Below are 24,954 nucleotides of genomic sequence, written 5' to 3' on the forward strand. Positions count from 1 at the left end.
ACTCCTCTAATCCAAATCTAGATTGAGTTACTTTTCGTTTTGGAGTGACATCAAACGCATCTCAGAATCTTACACTCCTTTTTCATCAAAGCATAATCTTAGAAAACCCGCAAAATTTCCATGATGAAAAATCACTATTGGCTGACCAACATGACCGCGACACAAATTATTTAGGGGCTATTTAGTATTGTTTTCGAATTTGTATTTTATGAAAACAAAAAATGAGAATGAAGATAGTGTCTTGCAGTTGCTGTATTTTGAATTCTAGTATGCATCTAGAATCATTTTCTGCATCCTATATTTTAAAAATAAAATCACTAATATGCATTCGGCAGACACAATTAAAAATGATAAAAACAATGAATAAGTATTCGACAGTACCATTTTTAAAAACAATTTTTACTAAATATTTAAGTCATACTTATAGTTGGAAAATAATTATTCAACTAATACATACACAAACATACCATAAATAATTTAAACAAAAACAATTATAAAAAATTAAATGATGATAAAGTTTTAATATTAGAATTAATAAAGAAAAGTTTTACATTATTTGTTTTTACACTATAATTAAGATATATATTATAACACATATGATTTAAACAAAATAATTATAAAAATTACGTGATAGGCATCATGCCACAAAATGTAATTTTATCTTTTGTAGCATTCATCTCTACAACACTTAATATTAGTAAGTGGCCTCCTAATATCTCCTTTATTTGTAACCATATCTTATACATCAAAGTCCTCAAACAATCTATCACTGGCATTTTTTCGTCGAATAAAATTATGTAAAACGCAACATAAAATTGGAATTAGATGTTGCTTACGTAAACTATAATTATGCTCATCAATCAACATCATGTGGATCCATATCTTGTTACTAAAAAAATAGGAAAAGAAAATCACATATATCAAATATTAATCAAATTAAAGAAACTGCTCCTACACATACATAGCTCAAACTTTTGGAATTAATCAAATTCAACATAGCATGAAAGCCATTTCAGCAATGTGTCATAGATTAAAAATTGAACATATCAAAATCAAATATATTCTACTACAAATTGACCAATTCAAATTAAGACCAAGCTCTTGTCAAATTTTTTTTATCTTTAACTCATTTTTTTGCAGCACAACAAAAAATTAAGAACAATAAAATCATACAAATTCAAGGCAATGTACACTAAACCAATCGCATCTAAATGAATGCAACATGATATTATTACGGTCAATTCATGCTAATCTCTATAATTTTTGCATTAATATGTTTTCGGTCCCTAATATATTAAATGAAATGACAATGGAATTAGACAAAACAACCAATACTGTCAATAACTCACAACACCCACATGCTTTGCTGTGAAACTCTGCATCAAAATGGTAAATAATATGCCTTTGCACGATTTTCCAGCACAAAAAGACAACCAATTCCAAATAAGAACAACAAAATTATATCTACAAAATAAATATTTAATCGGTCTCTATTTTATGTTCCATCTCCTAGAATAGAACTGATGAAATCTTGGCTAGCAATACAATCACGCTAGAGATGACAAAAAAGTCCGACTCGAATTTTGGTCCGATTGACCCGACCCAAATTTAAGGGTCAAAATTCGAGCTCGGGCTAAAAAATAAAAGCCCAATCAAATTCGGGTCAAGGTTTGGGCCTTAGCCGACCCAACCCAACTTGACCTGATTACTTTATAATTAAAAAAAAATGTGTGTTTTTATTTGAATTAGACATGGTTTTTTTGTTTATTTTTAGTTATTTATATGATTTTATGGTTGAGATATTTATTACAGTAATTTTTATATTTAATTTTAATATATTAGGTGAGGTAAATTTAAATTATTTAAATATTAAAAAATATGTTAGGGCCAACCCGAAGATGAAAATTTAGGCTTTTTATCGGGCTCGGGCCCTTAATTTATATTGTTGGGTTGGGATCGGGCTTTATTATCTATAGTTTTTATTTCACGATCATGATCACAAAAGAAAACAAAATAGTATGATAAAATACCCAAAATACAAAAATAAAATTTAATTTGATATTCTATATAGGTAATGTTTTATTTTTTTATAACATAATATTTAATTAACATACTAAATTATTTAATTATGTAGTAAAAATATTTTAATTTACTAATAATAATAAAATGTTAGTTTATGAATTTCTAAAATTATTTTTGTTTGTTTGAGTAGTGAGTTTTGTATTTTTGGTTGAGTTTTTGTCCTAAAATAAAATGAGTAAATTTAATTGCACACTTAAATAAATTTAATTGAGTTTTTGTTCTGAAAATTGTGGCTGCCGGAAGCATTAATACAACTGAAAATTTGTAGGTGTGGGACTAATATGTAAAAATTAAAAAATTTAATTTTTTTTTGTTTTTATAATAAATTACAGGACTCCATTATAATTGATTTTAAAAAAGATAGAAAAGATATCAAACTCCTGTTGCAAAGTAGTTTTGCCCTTAATCATATTATGTTCTAAAAAGTAAAAACAAAGAGAAAGGTGAAAATTTTTATAATCGAGACCAACAGGAGATTTGGTTTCTTTCATTAGGGAATTCAAACAATTCATAAAATTGAGTTAGGTCAAATCCGCAATAAAACTCAGAATAGTTCCTTCACTCTTACAAATTTTTTAATAAATCTTTATCTTTTTTTATGAAAATAAATCTTTATCTTAATCGATGGACCATTGGGTGGGTTTTTGTGAAAATTGTCGGTTTTTCTTTTTCATTTGTGTGGTTGTTTTTGAGTGTGTATGTTACATTAATTGTAACATAGGGACTCCTTAAAAGTTATCGTAGTGGGGGCCATCCACCTCAGAAAGCCACAACAAGAAGAGCTGTGCTGGCCAGCTCAGCACAAGGTTTCGTGTCTCCCCTTTCTACTATTTTATTTTGTGCTTAAAACTTTTGTTATTTAGTCTTGTCCTCATGATAAATTAACAACGCAAAACAAAATTAAGAATCTACGTGGCTCCGTAAGGTTGCCTGCATCTATGAGAGAAAACAGCGTAATGTCACGCTCACCGCCTGCTCGAATTTGTCACTAACAAAAACTAAATTGACTCACAAGGATTTGTTTAGTAAAAGTTTGTCCAAAGATAGGATGCGCTCAACAGTAGGTATGCTAAATAGTGGGCCGCCTCATACAATTAGCGATCAGTGGTGTGCTAACAAATTTACAAACTAAAGTGAGCGAGTCCGGCCTCATTTTAGAACTCTTTATAAATCTATACAACTTGTATTGTCTAAATAATTATATACTTATGTATTCTAGAATCTAATAAATTTTTAGGCGACTTACGAAACTTGTATGGAACCATCTAGACCTAGGCAAGTCACTCTATAAATAGGGTATGGCGTCAACCATTTTGCTCAACACCACAACACAAAACACCACACCACACCACACACAACACACCAAGCAAGCAACTCAAGCATTCTTGTAAAGCTCTCTTTCAAGTAATAAAATTTATTTTGGCCATATGGCTCTCTTCTCTCTAACTTTCTCTCAAGTATCCTTGTTTGGCTAACTTGAGAAATTCTTTAGGCTTACTTAACAATTTTTGTTCTAAAAATTATCTAAATACCACATAAGTTGCTGCGCAAAATACTTGTCCAGTAACAATAAGCATGCTTCATCAAGGGATGCCAACTAAAGATGATATTATACACTCTTCAGAGAACAAGTTCTTGGTTTGCAATCTTCTTTAATCTCACTCAATAACAAGAAAATTGCTTAGAAATGTGCACTGGTCACCAACTTTTAAACCCATGTTTCAAGTCTATTTAGCGTGTAACTAAATCACTGTTAGCCCTAGTAAGTTGCTAGCTCAGTATTGTCATGTCAGGAGTCGAGTAATAGAATTGGAAAATGATGTTTGATCAGCCCGAACCCCTTATGTTAACGGAAAAATAAAAATAAAAATTAAGAATAATGTTATTTACACACAAAATTACGCATAAAATTGCATATGACAAATAGAATGAGGAACTTATAGCAACATATTATTATGACTATTATTTACTCAATTATTTTTTTAGCTTTGTATTTTCTAAATTTTTCTCAATTGTAAATATCACAGAACTAGTTTTTTAGGGTATGTAATAATATTTTGTCAGCCTCATATTGCACATATATGTTCATTGATCAATGAGAAATGTGAGTCATTCCCCTAAAAATTCAAGCTCTGTTATGGTATCAGATCAATCTTAAGTGGTAGCCAATCCTCTCTTCTTTGTCTTTTATCCAGTCACCACGACCAATCCTTCATCCTCCACCACCATTCACAACACCAATGAAACTCACAACACCAGTATCACTATCAATGTTACTGCTCAAACTCCTCTTAAGCTCACATCCGGTAACTACATCTCATGGAAGTTGCAATTTAATATCTTATTCATTGGCTATGATCTATTTGGTTTTATTGATGGATCTAAGTTGGGTTTGCTATCTCTTATTTGATCTTGGTGTTAGTTTTTTCTGTTGTACAATGACATAAACTGTGTGACAATACTAGGGCCAATCAACTCTGTTAGAGTCCCATTTTTCGTTCAAGAATGAAGCATGTTGCAATTGACTTTCATTTCATAAGAGATAAAGTCCAACGTGGTGCTCTTCATGTCACTCATGTGTCTTCTGCGTATCAGATAGCTGAAGCTCTCACCAAGCCTCTTCCATGAGCCAATTTTCTCACTCTCGAGGTCAAGATTGGACTTCTCTCCCAAGCTCCGTCTTTAGGGAGCATAACGGCAAATTATTTTCCTTAGCTGTAAGTATTATTTATTCAAATATTTTTTAATTTTGTATTTTCCTATCTTTTCTCAACTATAAAAATCACAACACTAGTTCTCAGGATCTGTAACAATATTTTGTGAGTCTCTGATTATACTAATCAATGAGAAATGTGAGCCATTACTCTAAAAACTCAAGCTCTGTTAAATTGTACATGTGGATAAAATTAAAGAGAGTAGTGTTATACATCATAAAATTTCACCTCAATTAATTTGACATTCATTCATTATTTGATGAGATAATGTAATTAATTTGCTTAAAATTTATGAAAAATCATTAACAATTTAATGAATGAACATCATATGCCACATTGTTTAGAATGAAATTTTGGGAGAATATTTTATGTCTATGTAAATGAATTTATTTTTTAGTGAAATGTTTCTTGTCTTTAGTGGTGACGTGTAATTTTATGTACAAATAATCATTCTATGTTGAACTTTTTTCTTTTTTCTTTTTTTGACTTTTTAGACGTATCTCGGTCCCTCCGGCCATGCGGTGATTGTACCATCACTCAATAGAATTAGGAGAAACCAACAATTATGATACCTTGCACGAAGCAAAGCAGAATAAAAAATACATGAATTATTGAAAGGACTCAAATGTCTTGCATTTCATTAGCAATAGAATAGTGATATGTGCACAAAAAATAGCACAGCATTAGTATAAGCAAAAAAATAAAAAAATAAAAAAATTTCAGTGTTAGACAATATTTATTTATTTTAAAGTCAAATATATATTTTTTGTCTTTTGTATTTTTGTGTTTTTTTCCCCCGAGTATCATTATTCTTTATGATAATAGATAACAATAATGTAAAAACTGAAAATGTGCCAAAGCTATAAAATGGCTTGCAATTAAAACCTGCATTCATATGGGTCTTCTTTAACATTTTGGTCATACTGATTGTAGTAGGGCAAAGTAGCATTATTGCCATCATTTTTGTTATAGAATTATGTTATCATCGATTGAGTTCTATGATTAATAACTATCGTTTTAGTCTCCTCACCTTTTCACTCATTGCTCCCCCTTCATTGTTAGGTGGTAATCTACAAACGCCAATTCAATATCTTACCTATTTTGATCTATTGCTTCAATTCATATCAAAATCATAATATGTGACTATTCTCAATGTGTATCAACACTACTTTTGCTCGTTTTACTAATTGTTAGTCATAATTTTAATAAATGAGATTTTTTGGGTTGGCGGGTAAAATTACCATGCAAGAGAGTGATCCATTAAAAATTGGGAGTCTCTAAATTGCATTTAATGTAACATACACAACTTATCTCAACCACACAAATTTTGAGTCCCATAATTTTATGTGATTGAGATAAATTGTGTAAGTTATATTAAATGTAACTTAACACTTGCCTAAAAATTGGGTACATAATTAAATATTAAGATAATGTTTCATTTAAGACTTTTATTTACACCAACCCTAGAGGCTACGCAAGTAAACACAAAATTCTAGCCCATGGACCTTTAGCTGGTGCCTGGTTGTATGCACTGTTCAACCGGTATAAATATGCTCACCAAACTTTCCGTCCTCAAGTTTCTTTTATTTTTTAAAGGATAGGATGAACAAAATACAAATTAATTTGTAGTCCCTAATATTTTTTTCCGATTCGAAATTTAGTTGATTAGTACAAGAAAATTACTTGAAATTATCAAATTGAATGACAATAAAATTAATTTTTAATTTATTCCCGACAATGAAACGAAGAGTGATTAAATATGCACATGTAATCATCAATAATGCCAGGATCTTGACATTTGATAAGATCTTGACATATTTGAACATATTCAACTGAATATCTCATTCATATTTTCTTTTTTTGTCATGAATATGACATTCATATTTAATCACTCTTTATTTGATCACCAACCCAACATTTGCTTATCGTCATGCTAACCAACTGGACTGTCATATATTATGAGCTATATTCAAAGTAGCATTATTGCCATCATTTTGGTCATAGAATTATGTTAGCATTGATTGAGTTCTATGATTAATAATTGTTATTAGTCTCCTCACTTTTTCACCCATTGCTTGCCCTTCATTGTTAGGTGGTAATCTACAAACACCAATTCAATATCCTGCATATTTTGATCTAAACTATTGTTTCAATTCACACTACAAGAAAAATGATATTTCATTACAAAAAATTTAGTCACTAAAGATAACAAATTAGTTACTTTATATTTTCTACGACAAAAAATAAATTGTCACATTTTAGTCATGGAAAGACTATCTTAAAATGTTTTAGTGACCACAATTATTTTGGTCATGATAAAAATATATTTTTATGACAAAAATTATTGTCTTAAAATTAACTTAAAATCATCACAAATGGTAATCAAAATGGTCAAATTAGAGATTAAAAAATGCAATCAATGACACTTGACATTTGTCATGATAGATGATTTATAGTGACTATAATATTTATCTCAAGATTATGTAAAATATAGTTGCAATAATTACTAAAAGCCATCATTTTAGAGGTTCGAAAATGTAATTAGCAACACTTTTTTCTATTGTTGAAGTTTATATATCACAACATTACATAATCATCCCAAATAATTGTCGTTTGTGACCATTTTTATAGATACAGTTGGTAACAAATTTAGTTTTAAATTTGTTTTAAGGACAATTTATTTTGTTATTTCATGACCAGTTACATTGTATAAAAAATATTTATATGACCTTTGCAACAACTACATTTAGTCATAAAAATTAACATTTTGTGACAGATCCATTCATTGCAAAATATATGTTATGGAGTCTCACATTATTTTTAACCACAATATATTTTATTGTTTGACTACTATTTATATCGTATCCAAAAAATTGAAGTGACTTCTCTCAATCATCATTAAAAAAAAAAAATCCACAACAACATATTGTAGTGGCATAAATTGAAATTTAGTGACCAAAAAATTTGTAGTCACGTGAAAAAAAATTTAAAATACGTAATTACAATCCAAAAGATTCAAATACAAAGTATGACATTGAAATCCAAATAAATATTGTTCCTTGCAAAGAAATATAAAGATAAAAATCATAAACCAAAGTCTCTATTGTTTTAAGTACCATTTGATTTAATGTTGCACATGAGAGTTGATCAACCACGATAAACAGAAGACAATTTACAATGATTCTACTTGTTTTTCCATGATCGTTTCTGTAAAGTAGCTGCAATAAACAAAACTCGGCAACTATAAAGACCTACGATAGTAGGCTACAATAAATCACAACTAGCAATTGTAGTGATCCAAAACCAACATAGAAAGATCTAGAAATAGTAAAAAGTAATGCACGAAATTAAGAGAAAATAGTGCCAAAAAAATGCAAAACTCAATAAATAAAAATAAAAGTGTGCAGGAATACAACAGTAAATTAAAGAAGATTAAATCATTATTACTGTGTTAATATAGTTTTTTTAGTAGCAATGTTGCCTCCAATTGATTTTGTAGGGGCTACACGTAATTGATAATTTCATCCAACACGAAGGCCTTTCAATTACCTAATTTTATGCCAAACCATATGAAGTTTATAAGAATTATTATAAGCATGAAAACTCATTATTTGTTTTAAAACAGGAAAAAAGTGAATAAATAAATAAATATGCACATCAAATCATCCATCTACTGCATATGTCGTTCATATATATATATTTTCTTTTATTGTGTATGTCATTCATATTTAATGACTCTTTATTTCATCACCAACCCAACATTTGCTTATTGTCCTGCCAACCAACTGGACCATCATATATTATGAACTATATTCAATGTTATTTAATTATATATCTACTTGTACTCCAATGTTCTCTCTCTATCTCTTTTTTTTTTGGCTTTTTAATAACTATTTTAATTAATCGAGCTTATGAATAATGAGGATTGAATATTAAAGAGTTGAATTGTATAGGAGCCAATTTGTGAAAAAGAAACTACAGTTTGATTCGATTTAACCTAGCTCTAAATTCACATTTCATTGTTATTCCGCCGTCTGCAAGATGGATGGATACCCCATGCCCATTATTTCAAAAGAACTGACTTAAGCGACCGCACTGCAAAGTAATTTGCGACGAGACACAATTAAGCATAACTTTTCAACATGTTTCTAGATGTCAAAAGTGTCTATCAATAATTGAATGACACTTATCACGTCATCAGTTTTCATTAGGTCACATCTGTGATTCGCGAAAGCCCTTGCATATGGACAGGGATTAATTAAGTTTTGTTTTCATCGCCTCCAACGTTACTAGGGATGGCAATGGGGAGGGGAGGGGAGGGGACCGATCTCTCCGTACCTATCCCCGATATTTTGCATATGTCCCCGTCCTCTCCCTGTCCCCGTCAGAATTACTTGAGAGAATCCCCATCCCCTCTCCGAATAATAACAGGAGATCCCCGAGGGTCTCCGATCCCCGAATAACTAATACATTTTTTTTAATTTTGAGTTAATCATATATTAAAATAAAAAATTCAAATAAAAGTAAAGTTCGAAATATATCTTACATTAATATCTATTACAAAAGTCACATACATTAAATTAGTAAGTAACGCAACATACAAGGAATACAAACTTCTTTTACAAACTATCATGAACAAATTAATAGTTTAATACAAAATTGTTACAAATAAAATCGAATTTAGATTCAAAATTAACTTTTTCAATGGTGGCGTGGGTACTTTATAAATGTGGACTATTCCCTTTACAATACAATAGTTAAATCGGAGCAAATCAAAAGCAAATATTAGATTAGATTAGATTAGATATTAAAATTGTGATTCGCTGTGGGCAATTATAACATCTAAAAATAAATAAAAAATAGATTTAACTTTAAAATATTTAAAGAATATTAAAATTATAAAAAAATGTTTGGCTAATAGAATCTACTCGGTCTTTTTAATGTCCTAAATAAAAATTTAGGACTTTAATTAGTTAATTAGGCCTAAAAGTTTAATAATATAAATATTTTGATATTTTTTATTTTTACCAATATTTATAATTTTATAATTTAAATTTTATTATTTATTTACTAGTAATTTTAAAAAATTAAAATAAAATTAAAAATTAAAATGGGGAAATGGGTAGGGGATGGGGATTCCACCTCATCCCCGTCCCCTCCCCGAATAAGAAATTGGGTATGAAATTATCTCCATACCCTCTCCGAATGGGGAAAATCCCCGAGGGTACCCGTCCCCGTGGGGATTTTTGTCATCCCTAAACGTTACGTACCCAACGCCAATCGAGCGAGCACCCCCTACTGTACGCGCACCCATCCCATCCCACCCAATATTGGGTTCACCGTTCACGGATTCGAGTTCCATTCTTATGATAGGATTCTTGATATTTTAAGTAAGAATAAACAATTGAACACACACACAAATTATATATATACACACACACATTTAAACAACTTTTACTTCTTAGTAATATTTAAAGATAATATTAATTGAGATATTTATATTTACAGATAAATAATAATAATTTTTTATTTTTAATTTAAATAAATTTTTTTTATCCTTAATACATTAATTAATATACCAACTAAATATCTCAAATTAAAAGAAATTTTAGAATACGTATCATATCAGTCATATAATAAGAATAAACAATTGAATACACACACGTTTGTATGTATTATAATTATATATATATACACACACTTAAACAACTTTTACTTCTTAGTAATATTTAAAGATAATATTAATTGAGATATTTATATTTACAGATAAATAATAATAATTTTTTATTTTTAATTTAAATAATAAAATTTATCCCTAATACATTAATTAATACACCAACTAAATATTTCAAATTAAAAAAAAATTAAAAATATATATTATATTAATCATATAATAAATAAATAATGTGATAACACGTGTATATTTATTTAAAAAAAATATCATATAAATAATAATTATATTAAATTTAATTAGATATATCGTTCATTAATTAATTGTAGTACATCAAATAAAAACGGTAATTCTGTCCTGCAAAGGCCAAATCCTTTCGTTATCACCTTTACAAAAACGAACGCCCTCCACATTTTGTGCTCTGCTTCTTCTCCATGGATTCCACCAACCCATCATCAGAAGTCGCCCATGACTTCTCACCTTTGCTAAAAGTACGCAAAGACGGCAAAGTAGAAAGGCTTATGGGCACCGATATCGTTCCCCCATCACTTGATCCCAAAACAAACGTTGATTCCAAAGACGTTGTGTATTCTCCTGAACATAATTTATCTGCTCGGCTTTACCTCCCGAAAAACACAAATCAAAACCAAAAACTTCCCCTTCTTGTTTATTTTCACGGCGGAGGTTTTTTCATCGAGACTGCTTTTTCACCAACTTACCATAATTACCTCAACGACTTGGTCTCTGAAGCTAACATCATCGCAGTATCGGTCGACTACCGAAGAGCCCCAGAGCATCCTCTTCCTATCGCTTATGAAGATTCATGGGACGCAGTCAAATGGGTTGCTTCCCATGTTGACGGAAATGGCCCCGAAGATTGGCTCAACCGTAATGCTGATTTTCAGCGAGTGTTTTACTCTGGGGACAGCGCTGGTGCTAATATTGCTCATCACATGGCGATAAGAAACGGTCGAGAAATTATCGACGGCTTTAATGTTGTTGGTATTGTCTTGATTCATCCATACTTTTGGGGTGTTGAACCTGTTGGTTCCGAGCCTACTGATGTTAAAATAAGAGCTGGAACGGAGAGATTTTGGCTATTTGCTTGTCCAAGCACAAGCGGGCTCGATGATCCGTGGGTTAATCCGTGTGCCGACGGTTCGAGCCTCGCGAGCCTGGGGTGCGCCAGGGTGCTGGTGTTTGCTGCGGAGAAGGATTTCCTGTGCCCTAGAGGATGGTTTTACTATGAGAAGTTGAAGGAAAGTGGGTGGGGGGGCCATGTGGAGATAGTTGAGTCTAAAGGAGAGCAACATGTGTTCCATTTGTTCAATCCCACTTGTGAAAATGCTGGGTCTATGCTCAAGAAAATTTGTTCGTTCTTCAATCAGGATAAGCCTTGAAACTGAAGAGTTATTTGCTTTGGTTCGGCAAATATTTGGGAGGAAAGATGAATAAGGTAATTATAATAACTCTAGTGTGTGTGTGTGATTTTCTTTCCTTTTTTTTTTTTTACAAGTGGGATTCCGTGGAATCAGAATTCGGAAAAGGTTTTGGCATTCTGGAATCATTGATGTATTAATAATTAGAATCAATCGTAAATCAATTAAGACAACTTGATGTAATAGTAGTACTGTTCACGGAGTCCATCGATTTCTCTTTGATTTCGGATCAGAATATATCCAATATGAGCTCTGTTTCTTTCAATTTTCAGCAACTTCATTCATTTCACTTAGCAAGTTATCCTACTAATCCGGTGATTTGCTGATAAAAGATGATCATGCTAACGGTCGGACACAGTTGACTGCCGGTCTTCATAATTGTTTTATTAATTGATAAAAATAAGTTAAATAAAATTAAAGTATTAAATAAATATGACTTGTATGAATGTCAATAATCTATAATACAAATATAGAGAAATAAATATTTCTGCATGCCAACGTGAGGAAGATGAAAATTTACTTTGTCATGTCTGTCTTTCAGAAGAAAAAAAAAATATTGTGATTTCTATTGGATGGAGCAAGAAAAAAATTATCAATAGTTTTATATTGGAAATGCCACAATTTCTATGAAGTCGAAAAATATCTACACAAATATTTGGAGACAGCAGAGTCTAAACGAGAGCCGCACGCAATGCTGTGGCTATGCTCAATCAAGATATGTAATGCCTAAGCATAAAATATTCAATAATTTGGTTGTTGATCAGAAGGATAATTTGCTTGCCACTTATTCAAGAGACGTGGAGCCAAGCCAAATCAGAGTTGGTGAGAAATAAAGAGCGTGGTTTAGATAAATCCACAAAGAAGGCAGTCCTTACCAAACAAAATTTTCTACTATCTTCAACAAAAACTGATACGATTTTTGAAATTACAGTTTCGGTTATGATAATTCAAGGATTAAAATCTTACCGATCCTCATATTATCTTGTCTCAAAAAACAAAAACAAAAAATTGAAAGAGTGGTTTGATACTTACAAAACTATTACAAGGTGACGTGTCAATAATCAACTCTGCTAACTCTTTTAATTTAATTTGCTCAATTATTGTTAATTATTTAATTATGTATTTCACTTCAAAACTCCTTTTTCATTTTTTTCTTAATGAGTTATCGTAACATTTGTCTTGATTTACATGGGCCTAATTGTATTTGTTTGGACACCATTTTTGTCCCTTTATCATTTTTTTTTTAATTTTTTAAATTGTAAACGTTATCCACTCTTGCTGCCTTCCACATACCAAATCTTGTCTTCATCTCTGCATATTTTTCTGCTTCATTTTCCTTTCTCCTTCTTCTGGAGACCAAACAAAGCCCGTCAATATTTTTCTGCACTTTTTCTCTACACATGGATTCCACAGAGCCGGCAGCAGAAATAGCCATAGACCTCTCTCCCACGATAAAAGTATACAAAGATGGCAAAGTAGAAAGGCTCAAAGGAAACGACATCGTTCCTGCATCATTTGATCCCAAAACAAAAGTACATTCCAAAGACGTTGTGTATTCACCAGAAAACAATCTATATGCTCGGCTTTACATTCCAAACCAAAGACAAAACCAAAACCAAAACCAAAACCAAAAACTTCCCCTTCTTGTTTATTTTCATGGAGGAGGCTTTTGCATCGAAACCGCCTTTTCTCCCACTTACCACAATTACCTCAACACCTTAGTCTCTGAAGCTAACGTCATCGCAGTCTCGGTTGATTATCGGAGAGCCCCGGAGAATCCTGTCCCTTGCGCTCATGATGATTCATGGACTGCACTCAAGTGGGTTGCTTCACATGTTAACGGAGAAGGCCCTGAAGATTGGCTCAACTGTTTCGCTGATTTCCAGCGAGTGTTTTTTTCGGGTGACAGTGCTGGCGCTAACATAGCTCATCACATGGGCATGAGACATGGTCGAGAAATTCTCGGTGTTAATTTTATTGGCATTGTTTTAATTCATCCGTATTTTCTGGGCAGAGAAGCTGTTGGTAATGAAACAGCTGACTCTAAGAAAAGAGACTGGGTCGCGAGATTGTGGAGATTGACTTGTCCAAGTAGCACAAGTGGGTGCGATGATCCGTGGATTAATCCTGCCGTTGCGGGTTCGGACCTAGCGAGCCTGGGATGCGCCAGGATGCTGGTATTTGTTGCGGAGAATGATTTTCTGAGATCTAGAGGATGGTTTTATTATGACAAGTTGAAGGAGAGCGGGTGGAGGGGCAATGTGGAGATTGTTGGGTCCAAAGGAGAGCAACATGTGTTCCATTTGATAAATCCCATATGTGAAAATGCTGTGGCCATGCTTGAGAGAACTGCTTCTTTCTTGAATCATCAGGAGAAGACCTGAATTCATGTGCCTCTAACTATATTTATAATTTTCAATATCCTTTTTTTTTCTGTCAGCTGCTATTTTTACGGGTATATATATATATATATATATATATATATATATATATATATATATTTACCAACTTCAACCGTTCAAAGGAAATTTATTAATTAAAAAAAGTATGACAATTCTCAGAAAATCAATAGAACACAGAAATTAATATTGGGTTGGACTATTGCCATCCCTCGAATGCCCTCGTACAACCACTTTTAAGAATAATCTCTATTTAATTCCACAAATAACCTTCCAATTATTTTTCTCAAGAAAATTTTAGTGAACCTCATCTCTCTCTACAAAACTCTTCTAAACTCAATGACATTTTTGTTGTCCTCTTAATCTTCATAACATCCATATTAAATTACTGAGAAATACGAAAGCGGAAGTGTACCTGAATCCATGGTGATTCGTAGTGGTTCTTGAGTGTAGGAGATGGACTTCCAATCTTCTCTTTTTCTTGAGTTTAGAATTCTCTTTGAGAGGATTAGAGAATTACAAAAAATTATTTGAGAGATTGGGGACCATAACCCCTTTTATATAAATATCGTGACTATTAGTTTTCTTTTAGAAAACCCAACAGTCACGTATTTATGATAATAATCACTTCAGCCCCTCATTAAAGTGATGATTAAATTCTGGTATCTATGCATTTAATCCACAATAATTATACCCTTAACCATTTAATGAACTTCAATTAGACCACTTAATTCTTGGCTTATTAAATAATAGCACACACATTTTATTTATTTCATGTGTGGCCCCAAATATATTAGATTAATATAAAATTAATCTAACAATTTTCTTTCATTTTAAATTTATAATGATTGCGCTTGTTCAACACCGCAAGTTCAGAGCTTGAACTTATCAAATTCAGTTTTGGAGAGATTTCTTTTCACAGTACTAAATCCATATTTTTATTCTTTGAACAAGAATGAGACATTTTTTTCTTTTTCTTTTTTATCACAAACAATTGTATACTTTTAAAGTCATTTTTCTTTTACATTAGTCTTTGTCTTTTATTTAAAATTGTTCTTTTGAAGAATTCGTTTGATGATAGATAATGAATGGTTTGTAACTGAAATTCTATATATGGGTCATAAACAACAAATTTGATTGCTGCCAATATTCTTGAAGAAGATGGGTGCATTTGATTAATTTTTTTTATAAAATAACTCAAATGAAAGGTTTGATAAGATTTTTAAAGGGTGCCAATAGCTCCATTGCTTATTTTTATAAAAGGGTGTCTGTACTAGGAAGGATATTGTTTAGGGGAAGAAATTGAAGATTAATAATGTGGCGCTGTGTGTTGATGAAAAATTTTATGATTAAAAATAATCACAGAGGGTACCTAACTTACACTGGGTACACTTGATAATTGAGCTGGTATGTGGAGTATTCCATACTAGAAGTAAGATGGTAAAGAAAAGTCTCTAAAATATCAACCGTGAGAAATGCCTCCATCACCCTGAGAGAATATTTGATTCGACAAGATCAAATAGGAAATATCTTGCTAGAAAAGAGGGGGCAGCTTGCTGTCACACCTATAAAAAGCAAAAGAAAACACACCAAGACAATGGTCCTTAGCTGCCACGCATAGAAGCTATCAAGACAACCTTTGTAGAGGTGTCCTAGACTACTCTGCAACGCACAACACGTGTACAAGAAAACAAACCATACCAAATGATGTCCTTATTGCTCCTCAAGCATGCTACTAATGGCTCAAAATCATGATACTGGTGAAAGGATAAAATAAACTTGAAAATGACAGCAAATCACCACTGTAATATATGCCGCGTGGCAGGGTAGTCAAGGTGCTCTATATATAAAGACACTAAAGTTTTATTTTGCTCAGGTATACAACAAACTCACACATAAAAGACTAAGGTTTTCTCTAACCTCCAGCAATCATTAAAGAGAGCTTACAAGCTCTCAAACGCTAGATAACCCAACTCTGACTTAAGCATCGAACCATGGTCGCTGGCCACTTCCGGCTTCACCTATGATATCCTTTTTATTGTTTTGCTAGTTTAAGGTGTCCTTTCAAGCTCTTTCACTCCAGATTTGGACCTCTCACCATTATCATTGTCTTCTCACTCTTCTTCATTTTTTTAAAATGCACAAAACAACGCACAAATTGCAATTAAGTGAGGTACCTTATATCCCGAAAATAAATTTATTATTTTAGCCAGGTTTTCCTTTTTTCTTTTGCACCCAAAATCTACGTGAAACAATCATCTTCATCTTTATCAAGACTAAACATCTCTATATAGCTATCTAGCTTATTTTATTCATCTTGTATAATGTAGAATCTTATATAACATTTCATTTATATAACGAATTGGTGATTACTTGCTCCTATAGACGTAGGCTAAATGGCGAACCACGTAAACATTGTGTGTTATAATGGATTGATGATTACTTACTCCCGTGGACGTAGGTCAAAGGCTGAACCACGTAGACATTGTGTGTTCATTGCCTTTATGTTTATTTTGCTGTATTTTCAATTTACAGTCGAAATTATGTTCATGTGTAAGCATACTTGACGTACCCCACTTACACTAAGTATTTGGTGAGACACTTGAGCTATCCCTCAAGTATACTTGAGCTACCCTAACTACGCTAAGTATTTGGTGGGACACTTGAGTTACTCCCTAAATTAACTCCTATATATTATTTTGGCTCACCACCTAGGGTACCTTAGTTAAACCACCTATCACAAATATCAGAAAAAAACATCTAAGCCCAAACTTAGCACAGGCTCCCTCAAATGTAAATTTATTTATTTGAGACAGATTTGATCTGGTAACTAGTACGAATCGGATCCTAATGAAAATTTGGTGAAAACGGGTATTATCAATAATCTGCCCTACTAACATCTAACTATTTATTAAGATAACATTTATTCTTTTTATTTGAAATTTAAATTAGTTTAACTGAAGTTTAAATAAATCTAAATGCATTTGTCTGTTTTCATTTTTTGATGCCTAAGTATATAAGTGGTAAGTTGTTTGCTTTTATAAACTCAAAATATCTTAAATCTAGTATTTTATACTTATATCCTTAGATGTATTATACATTTGGAAGTTTAAATAGGTATATGTTTACCGGGTTATTTAGTATAGTAATATTTATATGTTATGAATAATTATAAGCTAAGCATTTGATATACAGAAGAAATAAACTATGAAAAAATAATTTTGATAACAATAGTTTTTACAACTTACAGAATATTTCCACATAAAAAATTGCTATCTAATAATAAAAGAATAGTGTAAAATTCAAATTGAATGTATGTTAGGTATTTAATAGCAAATAAAAGTTTAGATCAAGAGAAGTTTTAATGTAGGATAAGAAACTTAAGACTCTAAATTTGAGTTGTCCTCGGACGTACACCTGCTTATGGCACCTCGGAATTATAGACTTACTATGGTAAAAGACTTAGACCCAACGTATTCGTTGGAGTCGTGGGAGCAAAGCAAGGCTTGTTAGACAGAAAATATGAAATATTCGAAAAAATTCCTTCGTCTGCTAGTTTTTTTAGTGTATCCATGATTAATTCTTCTACCTTTTGAGTGTCATCTTCAGAAACATTCTTCAATCCGATACTAAATTGAGGCTGAAGGAGTTCATCTTCAATCCCACCACCAACAATGGCATCTCCAAGACCACTTTCTAGTAAAATTTTCCTCAAGGGAGAAGCAGGAGTTCCCAGCATAAGATGATCCAAGAACCCAAGGGCAAGTTCCGTTTCCAAGTCTAAGGGCTTATCTGAGAGCAACCAATTAAGGCATACCATGTTCTTCTTCTTAATATCACCAGCATCACCAGCAGGGTATTTCTCAATAATCCTGATTGGTTCTGAAAATAGTTTCTGTTTTTCAACTATTGATTCATTTGGGGGCTGAACTTGCTTCAAACATATTCAAATACTCTGTGACAGAGAAAGTGCAATTAAGATGCTAGTGTACAGAACAACTTGAATTAAGACCTTATCATTCAACTTACTATCAGAATGGCAACATTTTGACATGCATGTGCACAAGAAAATGTTGGATTGCATAGACAAGTGAATATTGGATATGCATTGGATTTTGGACCAAATATAATAAAAAAGTTGCAAATCATACTGGATTTGAAAACTTCCAGTTTTGGTTATATATTGGTCTTTTGACTGAAAATAGTAAAATACTTCATATACCAAGTAAAGATACGAAGACAAGCTATAATTATAATGCATCTTTGTACCGAAACTAGTTCCACTAGAGCAAACTCAAACAAATCCATTTTAGGAAGGATTTTAGTTTCCATTATTTAATTGCTCAACCAGGCATAGTTTTCAAGGACCACTCATGCATATGCATCACTCTGGGACCAGCACCCATAAGCTTCGGGGGACAACCGAAAGTGGTAATCCAGTGAGAAAAAAGAAAAAAAAATTAACAAAGAGCATGGATACTCAATTCGTCATCAATAGAGATGTCATTTATTACCACTCGGGATGCGTAAGCGTTCATTTGGATCATCGTCTCCATAGAACCATATCCTGGCATTGCTGGGGTGGTAATATTTACGGTGAAATTCCTGCCATCAGAAAGACACAGCCTGAGAAAAATAACTAACACAACATTTAAGTTAAAAAATCCCCATACCAACATAAATCGAAAAAAAAAAAAAAATCAAAATGCAGTAAAGAATATACCTTAAACTCCTCAAATGTCAGCTTTGGAATAACTTTTGGATCACCTCCGCTATCTACACCATATGCATTGTCGGGAAATAAAGCCTGTGAAGAAGTTTTGTAACTCAGTTGCAAGAGCAAACAAGATAGCTTTATCAGAAGCATTCAAAAAGAATGAATTGGAAGCATCAATAAATGATCCATATGGGTATGCAATCATAAGATTCAGGCACTTTGTGAGTGAAACTTCGGAGGAATAAACTATGAACCAGTTTTCCATTGTTTACTGATTGTAAGGAATCTGAAAAGATATACAGTCAGACGAATGGAGAACTTGCCTGTTGAGCAGCCCGCCCTAATATATTATCAGGCTGCGAATAGACACCTTTCATCTCATTGAAAACAACACCTTCAATTAAGAACAAAAAAAGGAAGGTCAAAGAACTTAGTTGCAAGTTGGATGAATCATCACCAGGGAAAACCAAATAACAGCAGAAGTTTAATACATATATATATATATATATATAGAGAGAGAGAGAGAGAGAGAGAGAGAGAGAGAGAGAGAGAGAGAACAAATATCTGCAGATATCAAACCTTTATAAGTTATATCCTCTGAAGGATTATCCAGCTCAAAATGCCAACCCTCCTGTTGAAAAGTCTGGAAGTCCTCCACACACTTTGGGAAAAGACAGCATCTAAGTAGACATCGACCAAATTATAAAAATCCTGTTTAGGAAAACATCTCAGCGTAAGTAAAATCCAAAAAAGATGTAAGAGTTTCCAAGCTTAGGTTCCCGTTCCTCATAACTCCAACTCATTTTCTTACCTTTGTATTCGTAGAAGCAACCGGGTAACATGTTCTATCAGGATATGTGAATGCATTCAGAAAAGTATTCAAACTTCCTTTCAACAATTCAACGAATTGTTCTTTCAAAGGATACTTTCTTGAACCACACAACACACTGTGTTCCAATATGTGTGGAATCCCAGTTGAATCCTTCCTGCATTATCAAATAGGTAAGGCAAAATGATCAGACCTTTTGCCACCCAAAAACGTGTCTCGTTGTCCAGAAAACTATAACTGCCTGAAAATTATTTTCTTGTATTCTTAGCATTTTAATGATAATATCTAACAATGTATCTGATTGAAATTAATATAATCAAATAAAATGAAAAGAGAAAAAAAAAAAAGACGTTATCAAACAGTGAGACGGAGTACATTTACAATACTTACGGAGGAGTTCGAAAGACAATGCCGAAGACCTTGTTCTCATCATCGTTGGATACAGACATGACCTCAGCACCGGTTTTCTTGTGCTTGAAAAGCACAGCCTTTGATTTACACTCTCCAATGAACTCTTCCGAAACCTTCTCGAATCCAAGCTTCTCCGCCACTTCATTGCTGACTTCAGCACCCTCTACACACACAAAGAAAACCAATCACAGAGCTCAATTCAACACACCAATCACAATAACTTAAAAGTCAATTTTTTTTTTCCAAATAATAGATCATTTCTAACGATTAACAAACACAAATTTACAAGAATTGAACATAATTGTTTTTTTCTTTGCCGGTAATCATTCAATGAACCAATAAAATTACTGCTTAATTAAACGTAGGAGATTAATTAAATAAATAACGGGAAAAGAGCTGAAATTTAGAAAGAGTGAAACGACAAATTTGCACCTGGAGACGAGGGAGTGGAAGGAGAGGCGACGGCGCGAGGAGAGAGAGAGGAGAAGTGTTTGTTGAATTGAAGAGAGTAAGATGATAAGGAGAGGTGTAATCTGCTGTCGCCGCGGAGGAGGGAGCGCCTGGTGAGGTTGTTGATCAGACGGTGGTGATTTCTCCTCGCAACAGCAACTGATGATGATGAAAATTTGGCGCGAGGTACGAAAGAGCGAAAGTAGAATCTGTTGGAAGCGAGGGAATTACAAGAGAGAGAACGAAGCAACGCGGCTCGCTCCATTGTTAGAAGAAGGGTAGGTACTACGGAGAGAAAGCCTAAAATAGGTAGCTTATCCTTTTAATATCAATGGTCATGGCTATGAAGCTTGGTTAAACGATCATGCTGATTTTGCTCGTGTTTTTCTCGCCGGTGACAGTGCTGGTGGCAATATTGTGCACAACATGGCCGTTCAAGCGAGTTTTGAAGACTTAAATGGGATAAAACTGGCAGGAATTTGCTTGGTTCAGCCATATTTTTGGAGAAATGATGAAGTTGTTGATAAGTGTTGGGTATTTGTATGTCCAAATACAAGTGGGTACAATGATGTGAGAATAAACCCATGTTAGGGTGTTGTAATTGGAGTCAATCTTGTACTTAACTGGCATAATATTCTTGTGATATTCTCTCTTCCATTCTTGGTATGTAAATCAATTAGTTTAGGAAGGTTGATTGATTATAGGAGGTCTAGCTTGATTTGTGGAGAATACTCGAAATATAATCTTGTATATATATGTATAGGATGGAATAACAGAGCAGGGTTTTTCACACCAAAATCAGTTTGTTCATGGTATCAGAGCTTTGCCATGGAGACCAAATCAGACACATCAAAGGTGAGTGATGAACATGTGAAAAATCAGATTTCACCATATTACCTCTCGACAAGTGATAATCCTGGGAATATTATCACACAAGTTCAACTAAAGGGAGACAATTACGATGAATGGGCACGAGCGATAAGAACGGCGCTACGAGCCAAAAAGAAATTCGGCTTTGTTGACGAAAGCATGAAAGAACCTGCGAAGGAACCTGAGCTAGACGATTGGTGGACAGTCAATTCCATGATAGTGTCATGGATCTTGAACACAATCGAACCAACCTTGCGCTCCACCATAACCCACATGGAAGTGGCGAAGAAGTTATGGGATGATATAAAAGAGCGGTTCTCGGTTGGAAACAGACCACGTGTTCATCAACTCAAATCTGAACTGGCTGAATGTAAGCAATGAGGAATGACCATCTTGAGTTATTATGGCAAGCTGAAACTAATTTGGGAGGAATTGGCAAATTATGAACAATATCCGATATGTAGCTGTGGAGGATGTACATGTGAATTGGAAGCCAAGCTTAACAAGAAACGTGAATAAGAGAGGCTTCATCAGTTTTTAATGGGCCTGGACGATACAATATATGGGTCCGTTCGTTCTAATATTTTAAGCACCGATCCCCTATCGCCATTAAACAGAGCATATTCCTTGGTTGTTCAAGAGGAGAGGGTGCAGACCATAACTCGGGGAAAGGAAGGACGTGGAGAACCAGTAGCATTTGCTGTTCAAGGAGGAGTGAAAGGGCAAATAGAGATCAGAGAAAAATCTATTGTAATCTGTAAACACTGCAGAAAAACGGGACATGATGCGGATTCGTGCTTCCAATTGATTGGGTATCCAGAATGGTGGGGAGATCGATCACGGACTGGTGGGCGTGGAGCAGGTCGTGGTCAAGGTGGACAACGTCAGGGCATAGCACAAGGAGGAAAAGGGAGAGGAAGTCAGATTAAAGCCAATGCAGCCCACGTGACAAGTGAAGGAAGTGGCATACAGGGCCATGTCTTAAATGCAGATAAAACTGGACTCAAGGGGCTAAGTAACGAGCAATGGAGTATGCTTCTTAATCTTTTGAACTCACAGACGTAAAAGAATCAAGAAAAACTAAATGGTAAGTATAATATGAGAGCTTGGATAATTGATACCGGAGCCTCTCATCATATGACAGGGAGCCTCAAATTGCTATGTGACGTGAAGACTGTAATCGCATGCCCAGTTGGTCTACCAGATAGGAAAGAAGTAATGGCAGAGAAGAAAGGGAACATTGTCCTTGATGGACGTCTAAAATTAACCAATGTGTTATATGTGCCTAGTTTGAATTGTAATCTGATTTCAGTGTCACAATTGGTCGAAGAATCAAATTGTATTATCCAGTTCACTAATAAATTTTGTGTTATACAGGACCGCACTTCGAGGATGCTGATTGGTGCGGGTGAACAACGCGGGGGGCTCTACTACTTCCGAGAAATTGAATCTACAAGAGCATTGCAGACTGTTGCAAAAGGGACAGTTGATCTTTGGCATCAGAGGTTGGGCCACCCTTCTGAAAAAGTTATTAAATTGTTGCCAATGGTTGATACTACGAAAAATAAGGCATATCCCAAGAATTGTGATGTTGTTTTACGTGCAAAACAATGTCGTAATGAATTTATTTCTAGTAATAATAAAGCTTCTGCTGTTCTGGAAATGATTCACTGTGATTTATGGGGTCCATATAGGACGCCAACTTTTTGTGGTGCTTATTATTTTCTGACTATTGTGGATGATTTTTCGAGAGGATTGTGGGTTTATTTGGTAAATAACAAATCAGATGTGGGACGAATCATTCGCAATTTCTTGGTTATGGTGGAAAGACAATTTAATGCTTTTGTGAAAATAGTTCGTAGCGATAATGGTACTGAGTTCACTTGCTTAGATGGATTTTTTGCTACCCGTGGGATAATTCATCAAACCTCATGTGTCGGAACACCCCAACAGAATGGAAGAGTTGAACGGAAACATCGTCATATTCTTAATATTGCTAGAGCACTTCGTTTCCAGGCAAACTTGCCACTTGAGTTTTGGGGAGAGTGTATATTGACAACAAGTTATTTGATAAATAGAACTCCAACTCTTATTTTAGAAGGAAAGACACCGTATGAAGTTTTATTTGGGAAGACACCTTCATATGACAATTTGCGAGTGTTTGATTGTTTGGCTTACGCTCATAACCGTGGGAATAGAGGAGACAAATTCGATAGTCGAAGCCGAAAATATATCTTTGTTGGGTACCCTTTTGGGAAAAAAAGGGTGGACCATGTATGACCTGGAGACAAAAGAGTTTTTTGTCTCTCGGGATGTGGTATTTGTGGAGCATGAGTTTCCTTATATGAAGGATGTAATTTGTGATGAAGAAACAAGGAATATGACAGGATCTAATGATGTTTTTGTAGACAATGTAGAATGTAGAGCATATGCAGGTGAGCAACCTGTTAGGGAGGAAAATAGCATAAATGGACAAATAGAGGAAACAAGGGAGGAGCCTGTTGATAGTGTGGCTCCTGAGGCAAGGGGGGTTGCTGGTATAGAACCACAATTGGGACGAGGACATCGACAACGCCAATTGTCTACAAGGCTGAAGGACTATGTGATCCACACCACACAGGTGTTGCACCCCTCTATTCGGCCCCTTGCATGTTCACTTGGCCATATGCAATCCTCAGGTAGCCTCTATCTTATAGCACGTTATGTGAACTGTGATAAATTTTCTTTGCGATATTGTGCTTTCTTGGCAGCCATAACTGCAGGTGTTGAACCCAACTCATTTGCTAAGGCAGTCAAAGATAAGAAATGGAGGGAAGCAATGCAACAGGAGATACATGCACTAGAAAATAATGGCACATGGATAATGGAACCATTGCCAGTTGGGAAACGAGCTATTGGGTGTAAATGGGTGTTTAAGATCAAGTATCAAGCTGATGGGACGGTTGAACGTTACAAGGCTCGTTTGGTGATACTTGGCAACAAGCAAGTTGAGGGAATTGATTATAAGGAGACGTTTGCACCCGTGGCCAAATTGGTGACTGTTCGAACCTTCCTCGCAGTAGCTGCAGCTCGAAAATGGGAACTTCATCAAATGGATGTACATAATGCTTTCTTACATGGTGATTTGAATGAAGAGGTGTACATGCGTATGCCTCCTGGCTTTCATTCTCAGCAACGAGGAATGGTGTGTCGCTTACGAAAGTCATTATATGGTCTTAGACAAGCTCCTCGATGTTGGTTCGCTAAGTTAGCTGCTGCGCTGAAAAATTATGGCTTTTCACAATCATATTCCGACTACTCTCTCTTTACTCTTCATCAGCATGAGCGGCAGATTCATGTTCTTGTCTACGTTGATGATATCATTGTAACGAG

At 33.9% G+C, this 24,954-nt stretch overlaps 3 protein-coding genes across 19 annotated transcripts in view; 2 read left to right on the plus strand and 1 right to left on the minus strand.

Moving 5' to 3' along the window:
• Positions 1–24,954, minus strand: part of LOC102609686 (presequence protease 2, chloroplastic/mitochondrial) — a 101,564-nt gene that overhangs the window by 41,204 nt on the left and 35,406 nt on the right. The window contains exons 1-3 of one of the 15 annotated variants that reach the window (XM_052431983.1): positions 20,695–20,992; positions 20,242–20,425; positions 19,834–20,008 (exon numbers count right to left, since the gene is read on the minus strand). The exons of 6 other annotated variants lie outside the window; for them this stretch is intronic. In XM_052431983.1, the coding sequence (XP_052287943.1) occupies positions 19,834–20,008; positions 20,242–20,425; positions 20,695–20,977 (642 nt within the window). In that variant the 5' untranslated portion in view covers positions 20,978–20,992. Of the gene's footprint in view, positions 1–19,028; positions 19,113–19,345; positions 19,417–19,601; positions 19,720–19,833; positions 20,009–20,241; positions 20,426–20,694; positions 20,993–24,954 lie in introns of those variants that run through there. 8 more of the 15 variants (XM_052431984.1, XM_052431991.1, XM_052431994.1 and 5 more) reach the window with 8 other exon arrangements.
• LOC127898589 (probable carboxylesterase 12) overlaps positions 10,831–24,954 on the plus strand; it is a 117,081-nt gene continuing 102,957 nt past the window's right edge. For all 3 annotated transcript variants that reach the window (XM_052432002.1, XM_052432001.1, XM_052432000.1), the window contains exon 1: positions 10,831–11,923. In XM_052432002.1, coding sequence (XP_052287962.1) covers positions 10,902–11,867 — 966 coding nt within the window. In that variant the 5' untranslated portion in view covers positions 10,831–10,901 and the 3' untranslated portion in view covers positions 11,868–11,923. The remainder of the gene's footprint in view (positions 11,924–24,954) is intronic.
• On the plus strand, positions 13,192–14,345 carry LOC127899089 (probable carboxylesterase 12). Its single transcript, XM_052431995.1, has one exon. It carries the CDS (start codon positions 13,307–13,309, stop codon positions 14,288–14,290), a length of 984 nt encoding a protein of 327 aa, XP_052287955.1. The 5' UTR covers positions 13,192–13,306; the 3' UTR covers positions 14,291–14,345.

This window comes from Citrus sinensis, chromosome 8 (genome assembly GCF_022201045.2).
Source record: "Citrus sinensis cultivar Valencia sweet orange chromosome 8, DVS_A1.0, whole genome shotgun sequence".
Lineage (NCBI taxonomy): Eukaryota > Viridiplantae > Streptophyta > Magnoliopsida > Sapindales > Rutaceae > Citrus > Citrus sinensis.

Excerpts from the sequence above, each read along its gene's own strand:
- LOC127899089 (XM_052431995.1), top strand. The coding sequence starts at position 13,307 with ATGGATTCCACAGAGCCGGCAGCAGAAATAGCCATAGACCTCTCTCCC.